This window comes from Zonotrichia albicollis, chromosome Z, assembly GCF_047830755.1.
Source record: "Zonotrichia albicollis isolate bZonAlb1 chromosome Z, bZonAlb1.hap1, whole genome shotgun sequence".
In the NCBI taxonomy this organism is placed as follows: Eukaryota; Metazoa; Chordata; class Aves; order Passeriformes; family Passerellidae; genus Zonotrichia; species Zonotrichia albicollis.
In genome coordinates this window covers 60,156,128-60,168,732 of record NC_133860.1, presented here as the reverse complement: position 1 = coordinate 60,168,732, position 12,605 = coordinate 60,156,128, and the positions used below count along the sequence as shown (strand labels likewise).

Sequence of the window (12,605 nt, the reverse complement as noted above, 5' to 3'; positions counted from 1 at the left end):
TGCAGCTTTTTTTTGACAAAAAATGATGGTATGTAACTTATTCCAAAATAAATATAAGTAAATGAGTGGAAAGTGAACTGAAAAATTGGTCCACTATAGCATTTTTATTTAGATATATAGTCTGTTAATGTAAAACCATGCAATGTATGTACTGCATAATCTACCAATAAGAGAATAACAAGAGTACAATATGAAAAACATGTATTTATCAGACTTTGAGACATAGTTGGGAAAATAAATAGTATGACAGATGAACTATAAGCATAAATGCTACTGTTCATAAACTATTTTAATAAGAGAAAAAGAAGTGTCACTGGGAAGAATAAACATACTGAAAATATTTTTATAATAATTTAATTTTTGTTTGTTTGATATTTTTTTTGTTTGTTTTGGACTTTTTGGTTTTGTTTTTGTCGTTCCTTGATAAATAGTTCATATTTTCCTTGAAATCTGTGAAAAAGTTATATGACCAATTTAAACTCCTTGTTTAGAAGTGGACTTAAAATTTTTTGTAAGTGAAGAAATATTTTACTTTTTAAAATGCATACACAATCCTGTTTATAGTTTGCTAAATATGTATGAAATATCACTTACAGGTGCTGACCTTAAGGAAAGGGCAAAAATGCATTCAAGTGAAGTTAGTTCTTTTGTTTCAAAAGCAAGAGCAACTATTAATGAATTGGGTAAGTAACCTCTCCCTTGAAAAATGTTATTGTAACTTTAACTTGAGAATGTTAGATCAGAAAAATGACATAATCATGCATAGTTAGTAGTAGAGTATCCCTAACTGTGTAGTATCACATCACAGATCTTGAATTTGAAAGAATCCATAAGGATTATGGAGTATATTGATAAATATGAATCATGGTGCATTTATTCCTTTAAAATGTTCCAAGTTGAGTTAGACTTTTTGAAAGAATGCTAGAGAAGTTAAATCTCAGCTGAAATAGAGGTGATTTGCCCTGCTGTTTCCATAAAGGACAGATTGTTCAGTGACATCAAAGTACTTTAGAATTCAATTTTTACTGTTGCGTTCTTGTTTCTATAATCAGTACAGTCTAATATATGTTAAACATCAGCTACTAATACAAATTTAGCTACTAAGGTCTTTAAAAATTTTGTTTAATATATTTTGGTGTAGTAAAACCTGTTAATAGTTTTGTATTTTAATCAACTTGTACCAATTCTTAAGGATAATAATTGCTCTGTACATTTAGTTTAGGAATTCACCAACAAATAATTATATTTCTACATCTCTGGTGATCAGTTTAAATATAATTACTTTTCACCAGGTTATTGGCAATATGATCTGTTGAAAAGAGAAGTGAAGTGTTCCATGTTTTAAGGAATTAATTTTCTACGTTTACCTTCTAAAATTTATTTAGATGCCTTTCCTTAAGAATGCTATGTAACATTTTGATTTGGCAGAATGTTATGAATGGATAGTGGGGTTTTTTTAGGTAAATGATGACCTGCTGAAGAATGAGATCTTGATTAGGTAATTCATGCAGATACCTATGTGCTGAAATGACTGTCATGTCTTTGAAGTGAAGTAGACACTCAAGGCTGTTTAAATAAGTGAAATCTGTAAAATACCTAGATGACATGATCAGATCATTAATTTCCTGCAGCTGGTATTATATGTCATGCTAGTACTTGTCCTTGTATTGGGAATGCCAAGGAAGTGGCAACAAGTTGTTCCTTTCATTCTCTTTGTAAGAATTTTGGGAGGCTTTCTTATCATTAACTAGTAATTTTTCAGCCTTCCTTGGCTTGAAGTTACTGGAAATACTTTAAGCTGCTCTTAGTATTTAAATATGAGCTGGTTTCAAGCTTTTCCTATAATTAGTAAATAGCTTTTCCTTCAATCAATTATTTTCAAATTTTTAAGTGAGAATATTTCTAAAGTGTGAAGAAATATTTGGATTTGGCATTCTTCACTGAATGACTGGAAAATGTTCAGTTATTTGATGCTTTGTTTTGCCTCAGGATTGAAAAAACCCTGAGAAAAATGTTTGATTGTTTTCATCTTCATTAAAGTTCATGTGAGAGTATTTAACTGCTGAATATGTAAGCAAATTTTCAGTGTTATGTTAAAGGCTTGCAGCAAATTACATGCCTCAGTCAGTTCCACTAGACCACTCTCAGAGCCCCATCCCGCCTGGCCTTGAATCTTTCAGGGATGGAGTATCCACAGCTTCCCTGGGCAACCTGTTCCAGCAGCTCACCACCCTCACAGAAAAGAGTTTTTCTTAAAACATGCTCTATTCCAGTTTGAATCCATTCATCTTGTCCTGTTGCTACAGACTCTTGTAAAAAGTCCCTCTCCATCTTCTAGGCTCCCTTCACGTACTGGAAGGCTGCATTTGTGTCACTCCAAAGCCTTCTCTTTTCCAGGCTGAACAATCCCAATTCTCTCAGCCTTCATCGGAGAGATGCTCCATCCCTCTGATCAACTTGGTGTCCCTCCTCTGGGCTCATTCCAGAATTCACTCGCACCAGCAGGTCAATGTCCCTCCTATGATGAGGACCCCAGAGCTGAATGCATTACCCCAAATGGGGTCTTATTATGCCATTCTTTACATCAGGAAATGGTAGACAGTATCAGAAAAATATGTACAGGAGGTTAGATAGATGGTTGAGTGCATATGATGTCCCATGTGTCATGCCCTGATGAATAGAAGTGAATATTAATTTTATATCAAGTCGTTACAAAATATAGGGACATTGTATTTGTGTTTGGTCACTGCAAATAATCTGTAAGTTGAAAATAATAATGGTATTTTTCTTGTCCAGCAACAACTAGGATGCTATGAGATAGTTTAAGAGGGGAAACAATTTTCAAATTAATATTTCCCACTACAGAATGTTATGTAGCTAGGGAACAATATTTCCAATCTCCTATTTTGTTCTTTTTTGTATCCGAGTTTAATACTATAATCTCATTTAAAATGTATTCTGCCTATTGCTTTTCAGAACTAGGTCATGGTTTGATAATTGCATTTGTATTCAGATGTGTGACCTAGTAAAGCGTTATATTTTTTAAGCTATATTTTCAGAAAGAAGACTATTAAGTTACCTTTATAGACAAATTACGGTAAAGGTTAATTATGTCTTGAACAACTAGATAAACTTAACTTTTTAGAATTGACATCCTTTGACTTTCCTTAGTTTCTGTCGATGTCATTTCATTTTAAATCCTTACACTGGTTATTCTGTAAAAAGCTGTAGTATCATTTTGGAATACAGCTGCAGAAGGGAATTTTCTGAAAATTAAAAGCATACTGCATTTATTTATATGGGAATAATTTGTAACTTCTTACTAAATTTGGGTGAAGACGTGAGGCTGTAATAAATGTGATTTTGTTTATAAATAAATGCTTAAAAAAGGAGCTGAAAAAATTGAATGGAGCCCCATTAGTTGCAGCACTTGGAGCTTTAAGCTGGGGAGGGGGAAATGAAAACAGCCTCTATTTTTAGCAGTGGTTGCTATTGCTAAAATTATACCAGAATTGTGGAGGTTTGTTTGGGGTTTGGGTTTGTGTGTGTGTGTCTGAGGTTTTTTCTACTTTTTTCTTTGTTGTTGTTTCTTTTAATAGTAAGAATTATAAGATTACTTGCCCATTACTATATTCTGCCTTGAAACACTTTGTTACTGATGTAAGCTGTCTTTACCCTAAAGAAATTGGGAGAGAAAAGCCTTAGTAGATCTCTTGTAACTATGCACAACAAGACAGCCTGGGTAAATTAAATCAAATGACAGTGATTTCCAGAAACATTGTTTTTGAGGCTTTGGGGAGGACAAAAACCCCATCATTGTGGGTCAGATCTTCAATATGTGTTTTATGGTATGCCTGTTGTTAAATCCATGTTGTTCTTTATACTGGTTGTGGAGTCAGAACTGTGATAGTGTGTATATGTTGTCTTTTGGGGTTTCAGTCCCAAAACAGACTGAGGCTATGTATGGAGCTGAATGCAATAAACACACTCCTCAATAAAAACACCATATTTAATAAAAATAAAAACTCAAGCTGTAGAAAGAATTTTAATTCGGCAAATACATGCAATTACTCAAATTGACATCTAGCTCCAATCTCTGTTAAGTGAGAAACGTCATTGAGTAGCAAAGCTTTTCCAAAGAATGTAGATGTAAGTTCCCAAATCCCATAAACAGGAAATAAAAATTGGAAACTGACTTTCTTGGTTGCTTCTTAAAATTAGCATGTGGTTAGACTTGGGGTTTTTTTTCACATTTAGAGACAAAACACCTTACTCGTGGCCTGATGGAACTGAGATCTGAGCTAAGTTAAGAGTGAATTTTTTAATAAAATACTAAGGTTACTGGTTTTCTATCGGTTTTGTTGAATTATAACAAATCTTACGGGTCTTTGTTGAAAACATTTGATTAGTTCTTATGCATAAGCTGTGATACAACTTTAATAAATGGTGATATTTAATAACTTTATTTATACATAGTTCTATCAGATATGGTTAGTTTTAACATACTCCACTTTGAATGAGATATCTGGAATGAAAGCACCTTGTAGTCAATTACTTGCATTTGTGTTTTTTATTATGTGCTTTTGATTTTATTCAGAACAGATACAGTTCTACACTGACAGATTTTTTTCCCCTTCTTTAGCATTTCTTCTGTCCTTCTGCCTTTCAGTCATTGCCAAGTTTTAATTTACCTAAAAGAAAGCACTTGTTCATCCTTTGGACAAGCATCCTCTTTTCGAAAAAGTTCCTAGTTTGACTATTGAAGATTGTGGAAACATGCATTTTTTTAATGCCACGTTATATGCTACATTTTGGTTTTGTATGCAGGCTGTCAAAAAAATTATTTCAGAGGTCCCAAGAATGGTATCAAGATTATAAAAAATTTCTCTTGATTGCTGGTCTGCTGTTACCCTACCTTCCCATTGTGAAGGCTTAAAAATTATCAAGAATTATCATTGATGAGGTTGATGCTGTGTCTTGTTTTACTGTTTTAATCTGTGAAGCTTCTGTGGAGGTTTGGTTAGCATTTTAAATCCTGGTTTAGGAGTGAACAGTCAAAATTTACCAAATTCACCAAATCCGTCTGTGTTTGCTGGAAGTAGATCTGGCCATCAAAAATGTAGTACTCTAGTTTGGAAATCCTGTGATAAGAGCTGTGGATTTCTCTCTTAGGGAAGAGAGGTACAGGCTATGAGTTGTGTTTACTGAAAAGCTGAATGAAATTTCAGATAGCTATCAAATTTCAAAAAGGACAAATTACAGGTAATACAGGGTTGTGCTGCCATTCAGAGCCATGCTGAACAGCTGACCTCAGGCATCATGCTCTTTCTGTGTTGCTGACACTGTGAAATATAGATTTTAGCACAGTATTTTGCTTGCTGTGCTATGATGTTGCCTGTTTGATTAAGTGTACAGCATAACTACTACAGTCCTTAAGTGCCAGCATTCTGAGTGTGTTGCTAGGCTCTTGCTTGTTTTCCAATGGTAGATTTATTTCTTCTCTTGATATTGAATTAATTTAACATAGCCTTTGACTAAGTGTTGTGTGATCCTGGTGCTGCTGTACAGCCATGACAAAAATCAGCATAACCTCAGCAGTAGTTTAGCTTTTCTTCTGCTAGTAATTCCTAGGGTTCTGGAGGACAAGAGAACATGGACTGGACCTGGCTCTTTAAGTTTTCTTCCACAAAGGTAAATATACCAAAAGTAGGATGCTACTCGCTCAGATGATTTATTGAGATCAGCATAGACAGTTTGCACTGTGTTAAAACAGGCCCCAGTATCACTTGCTGTCCAGGGCTTCCATTGCCTCTCCCAGGAGCCACACATTGCATGTTTGATGTGTTGGTAACACTATCCTTCCTTCACCCCGTTCAGGTTTGAAATTGCATATTTCAGTTGCTGAATGAGAAAGAAAAGTTTGTTAGTGCTTTGCTTTGCCTGTCTTGGTCTGTGGCTCTGTTCCTTGAACTAATTGATATTCAAAGGGTAGCAACTCCTGACATGGTACTGAAAGCATAATGTTGCTCTTCTATTGAAGAAATCCTGAGCTCACTGATAGGGCCAAGCATGAGGCTTTCACTTCAGAATTGTCAAGTCTTGTAATGAATACAACTTTCGCCTGGGTAGGCTCTGACTTGATGATATTACTAAGCTAGCATGTTAAAAAAAAAACAAAAAAAACCCCAAAAAATGCTTACTGTGAAATGTTACGAAGTGTTTCTCCTGCAGTGTTCTGTAAATGAACTGGCTTGAAACTATTACTTGGTAAATTATGCTAATATAGAAATAAAATATTTTAGCACTAGACTAGGGAATGTATTGTGTCAAACAAGAATAATAGTAATAATAAAGTATGTGTTTTCTTCATACTGTAAATCAGACAAATGGACAATTTAAAAAAAAAAACAAAACTGTATCTGATTTGATTCTCCTAACAGCCAGAGACTATATTAGAGACTATAGTTGTGTTTGTATATTATATAGACAATAGATTGGAGTTTTATTTTGTGTGCTTTTTAAGAAAGAAAAAAAAAACTTGCATAGAAGTAGAATGTATAAATTAACTGAAATCATGTATCTTCTGTGTGTTTCATAAATCCACTGCTTGATTATATGCTGTGCTGTTTTTGTGTGAGTAAATGTATTTAGTAAGAGTAAAAATAAAAGAAATAGTTTTCATTTTTCTTTTATCCAAAGCTTTCACTTTTTTTTACAGAAAGTGAATTCTGTTATCTAGGTTGTACTTCATTATTGTCTTATTGAGGGCAGAATGAGACTACAAGATGAAATGTTGGTAAATATGAAGAAACTGAAGAATCTGTTTATCAGACTGAGAGATGATTAAAATACCCAAATGATTTTTTATAGTATAAAAAAATCATAGAAGAGTTGGATACAGAAAACAGCTCAGGGGCTTAATTTAACCCCCTCTTTCATTCCCATTAGTTTCCCAGTTTCTGTTTCTTTTATCAAGAATGTAGAATACACTGTCTCTCTTACCTGACAAAATAAAATACCAAATAGAAAATTTTAAAATAAAGAATATAATGTTCCTCTATTGAAGTTGAAAGTTTTTTCAGTTCAAAAAAACAGTGTTTCTATGTCATATACGAGAGTGAGTGATTAATGGAGGAGACTAGGAAATTAATAGGATTGAGTGAGGTGCCTTAGCCTCTGTCAAAATAAATGGAAGAAAAACTTTATTAATATCTTTTGCTTAATAATCAGCTGTAATGAGCAATAACCATTTTCATTAAAAAGCAAAATTTCTTTACAAATACTAAAAAAATGGGGTTTTCTTGTGCAGCTCTTTACTGTTGTTGATTGTCTGCCTGAACTTTGAAGGTATTAAAGGAAAGACAGTAATGTGCAAGTCTATCAACAATTGTAGTTTATTAAGCTTCTTATCAAAAGCGCAGGAATTAAAGGGTACCTAAAAGCCTTTCACAGTTGTGACAAGCAAATGTATGGCACAGAATTGTGTATTCAGACTTTAAAGTGTGGTTGTTTTTGCAGATGAATATATTTTTGAAACATACAGAGATACAGAAATAAATTGAATAATCACTTTATCATTGTTTTTGCACTTAGGAGAGGTAAAGATTTGTAACATTTGATTACTTGCCCTGTGCAAGAATGATTTTACCAATCTTCTTTACCCTGACAGTCTCTCTCAGCCACTTTCAAATGTTGCTGAATACACTGGCTGGATTTCTTAGTGTTACAGAACAGATGAAAGTACTTGTTGATGTATTTTGTTTCTGTTAGCATTTTCGTCATAGAAGAATCTTCTTTTGACAGTAGTGCTTGCAACTGAAAATGAAAGGAAACTCTTGTAGCCACTGACTAGATTACAGATTTTGCAGAGCTAGGTAACTGCTTGAAACAAAACTCATTGCAAAGGTTATATGCCATCACAATATTGTTCTTCAGGAAAAGGTCCTCAAAATGAAATCAAGATACTGATCTGTGTTGTAATTTTTTTTCTGATTTCCTTTGACATAAATTATTTAGTATATTAAATGTAATTTTGTCATCCTAATGTTCCTAGTATAAAGAATTTTCCAGTTATCAGAACTGCACATGGACCGCCTCTAATTGCCAGTCAAGGGACACAGCTTGTGCCCTTTATGCCCCCCCCTTCCCCTTTATTTCTTTTAGGTTAAAAGATCTTAGTTTTTATAATGAAGAGCCACATTACCAAGAGACATCATGAATCTGGATAGTGAAGAGATGGAAGAGAAATTTGAGTTACAAAATAAGAATATTTAGGTATAAACTTAATTATTTAAAAAACAAAGTAAAGATCCATTCCCAGTTATTATGCAAGCTAGGATTTAGTTTCAAATAATCATTACTGCTAATTCAAAATGCCTATTTATGTCTGTGACCTTTTGAAAATTCTTATATGACTTGTAACCAGACGACTTGGTGATTTTGGTTTCGTAAAGAAACTTTGTAAAGTAACAGATCTCAAACCTTTCAATGCTAGTGTAGTAATCACCCCATAGACTTGCAGTATTATAGGAGTTTAAGCTATTTTTGGTTAAAATATACACTAAAGATAAATGGTATGTTAAAAAGTGCATTGCTTTGTAATAGCAAGACTAAAATTTGTAATTCTTTATTTGATATTCTCACTCTTAAGCTATGACTCTTTTTCCCTCTTTCTTGCTTTCCTAATGGGTGACCTTCAATCATAGAATCTATCTACCCATATGCACTTAGTGGTATTTAAACATTTAGGGAGCATGTGACCATTCTTTTTATTAATTTGAAGTCTCCATTGTTACTACATTTAAATAAATGTACTAAGAAATGGGGAGGGAGCTTTCTTATCTGTAGATTAAAATTTGTCCTTGGAGAGGTTCTGGAACAAGTAAATGTGGAAACTAAACTACTCCTGGGCACACAAGGGACAAGAAAGTCATAAGGTGAAGTCATAAGGTGGAGTCACAGGAGGGAAATGTTGCTTAACCAGTCTCACAACCTATGATGAAACGAGAGTTTGTTTGATGAGAAACATTGTTTCTCATTGTTTGTTAGATTGAGAAACATGGATATTGTCTACTTTGACTTCAGTAAGGCTTTTGACAGTACCTCTTGTAAAATTTTTGCTGAGTAACTGGTGAGTATGGACTGGATGAAAATGTGGTGAAATTGATTGAAAATTGGCTAAATGAATGGGTACAGACTGTGCATCTGCAGCATGAAGTCTGCTTGGAGGCCCCTAGCCAGTCTGTATCCCAGGGGCAGCGCCAGATTCAGTCCTGTTCAACATCTTGTATGGTCTGGATGATGGGATAGAATGTAGACTCAGCAAGTTTGCTGATGATGTAAAATCGTAAGGAGTGGGTTGTGCTACCATTCAGAGGGAACTCAGCAAGCTGGATAAACAGACTAACAGGAACCTCAATAGTTTCTACAAATGAAAATGCAGACAATCTCATGCACCAGGTACGTTATGGGGATAATGATAGGAAAAGCAGCAGCACAAAAAGCCCTGCAGGTCTGGGTGGGACAGCAAGTTGAATGTGAGATGGCACTGTGCCATTGTGGCCAGGAAGGATGGTGGTATGCTGGGCTGTATTAGGATCAGTGTTACCAAGAGTTGAGGGAGGTGATCCTTTTGCTTTCATCAGCACAGATAAGGCCACTGCTGGAGTTCTATGACCAGTTCTAGGCTCCTAAGTAAAAGGCAGAGCTACTGGAAAGTCCAGTGAAGGGCCCTGAAGGGGCCTTTTCTCTTGCATGAGAAAAGGTTGAGCAAGCTCAGACCAGGGAAGAGATGGCTCATGAGGTGATCTCAGTGATTATATGAGAGTGTTAGAAGATGGCGCTGGGCTGTCTCTGGCGGTGTCTGTTGACACAACCAGAGGCATTGGGCACAAACCGGAACAGAAAAGATTCTCCCTGAGATCAGGAAGTCCTTATTCACTGTGAAGGGACTGAACATTGATACAGGTTACTCAGGTGGTTCTGAAGTCTCCCTCTTTAGAGATCTTCCAAAATCACCTGGACATGAGCTTTAGCAACCTGTTCAAGGTGATGCTGGTTGAGTAGACAGGCTGGACAAGGTGAGCTCCAGAACTCTGTTTCAGCCTTGGCTTTTCTGTGATTTAAGGGTTTCCCACGTGCTGCAGACATACATAGGCAGATGTTTGCCACACATTCTTATTTTGCTAGAGTTAAATAATAAATTTTGGAACTGTTAATCTCCCTCAATTTATAGTATACTTTCCTCTAGTATTCCATCTAATAGTGACAGTATGCAAGATACTTTTGTACAATTCATCCTCTTGGCTTTATGAGTTATAAAATCCATTATGCAAAAGGAAAAATTACGTGCTGGAAATGCCCCCTGAAGTTGTTTGTCTTAGTAAGCTGTTCACTAATCAGCCTTATTTGTCAAATAATGAGAAATGGACCTGTGGAATAAATAGCTTGGACAATCTTTTTCTTTGTTCTGTGGCAATTCAGTTGGGTTCTTATTTAAAATTGAATTTTGTAGCTACTTCTGTCTTAAATGGACACTCACAGTTTCTGAGGCAAGTAAAGCATGTTCACTACTTCCAGTTTCATTCTGGGTAACAAGAATTCTTCTGCTCATAATTAAAGACAAGTCGGGGTTTTGAATCTGGTTCGGTAGGTCCTAGAGGTAGTGACAAGCTTCTGGTTTATATCTGGATAGCTGTTCTTTCTGAAGGTTGGTTGCATGAGGTCACTGAATAAAGATGAGAAAGGCACAATAAGGACCTTTTTTTAACATTTTCCAGGTACAGGACAACACAGGAATAATAGCAAGGGAAGTTAAGGTGACTGTCTTTTGTTTCATTAATATTTTGTATCAAATGCATAAAAAGGCAAGCTTTAAACTAGGGCTTCATTTGAATGTTTGTAGATACCAAATTCTGACTGCTATAATTAGTTGAGTTGAAAATATTTCCCCTGATCTGTAAAAAGTACTTCAAAAATAGAAATTAATTATATCTAAGTTAACTAAGAAATAAGAAGTTAATTTCATATCTATATCTATCTATCTATCTATATCTGTATCTATATCTATATTTATCTCATTATATCTAATTGTATCTAATTATAATAGAATTTTTGCATTTTTACGGCTTGAGTGGACTTTCATGGAATTTTCTGATTCTGTTACTGCAAGTGGTACTGCAGTAACAGTGCAGACCTTTTACTTTTAGAGAAGCAGTATTCTATGTCTATTGGAGCTTATTTCTTTAATGATGGCTCCTACATCTTAGCTAAATGAAGGGAGTACTGCAGGTATTCTTCAGGTTAATTGCAACAGCTGCCAGGCTACAATTGGGTGATTCTCATGTACTTCATTGGCACGTGAATAGTCTAAATCTCAAAATCCTGTTTCTAGCTCAGGAATGGGGTTTTTTTCCATTTCTATGAGTATGTGGTACAGTTGGTTACAGAAAATCTTACATATATAAATTTCTTTAGCAAGCAAGGAGGACATTCCTAGGAGGTTGGTCTTTTTGAATTTGATATATTCTGAATTTGTAATTTATTTTTCCTGCGTGTTAAATATTTTAAGTTAATCAGCTGGGGCAAGTTCATGCAGGTTGACTAGGAACACAAATCATAAAGTCTGGAATTCTGAATAACCACAATATTCTTCCTCTACCTGTTTCTGGAACTCATAATAAGGGATCAGCATTGGCAGTAGGCCTTCCTTTGAGTAATGGGACACCAGCTAAAGAATGTGGTTTCTTGCCTATTATATGAAATCTATGTATATAATGTTTTATAAAAACAAGACTACTTTCATATGTGAATTGTTGCCATTTTGTTTTTACTGTATGTACTCATTCTTCATGCTTTCTTCATCCTTACTAACATGGAACATAGGTTTTCCTTGTTGATCAGACCATTTATTTTCTTGTCATTAATGAGAAAATGATGTTGTGTAGGAATAAAAAAAGGCTACATGACAGTTACTAAGAAAGTGTCACATGTAATCCTGTTTCCTCCCAGCTATTATCTTACATATCTGTAATTTTATAAGAACTTCCTTAAAAATTAGTGCAAAGACTAAACAGTCATTTATGATTCAGGTCAGTAGAATCCAGGCATTTTCTACTTTCTATTTGGGGAATGTCAGTATCTGCAGTAGTATGACTCAGCTGTGTCGGTGTTACGGCACACATCTGAGAAACTATTTAGTGGTCAAATCCTCCAGACCAGGTGCCTGTATTCATATGATGGCCTGTTGTTTGTCATATCATGGTCTCTAAGCAGGAAGGAAATCTCTTGTTAGTCAGCGGCAGAAGACATCGTGTGGGAAGTCACTTGAAGGTGAAGTAACAATTACCTGCCTCAGAACAACTGTGATTCTTTGAAATTACTTCCAACACATTACATGTGTTTTTATATGCTTAATTGCAAAGTGCTCCTCCTGTGACCTTCTGTACTCATAGCAAAACCATGGGTGAGTTTACTTACTCTATTCTACACCTTTCAGTAGTGAAGAGTCACAGGAAAGCTGGGAGTATCCCAAGACTACAAGATGCTGCCAGTCCACCTAATCTAAAACTACATGTGACATGTATGTTTATCAGGGATGTATTTCT

General features: G+C 35.0%; 1 protein-coding gene across 2 annotated transcripts in view; it reads left to right on the top strand.

The window, feature by feature from the left end:
• The window catches only part of AUH (AU RNA binding methylglutaconyl-CoA hydratase), a 112,408-nt gene that overhangs the window by 42,734 nt on the left and 57,069 nt on the right, over nt 1-12,605 (top strand). Inside the window, exon 4 of one of the 2 annotated variants that reach the window (XM_026792897.2) lies at nt 597-683. The exons of the other annotated variant lie outside the window; for it this stretch is intronic. Within the exon in view, the coding sequence (XP_026648698.1) occupies nt 597-683 (87 nt within the window). The remainder of the gene's footprint in view (nt 1-596; nt 684-12,605) is intronic. 2 annotated transcript variants of the gene reach the window in all.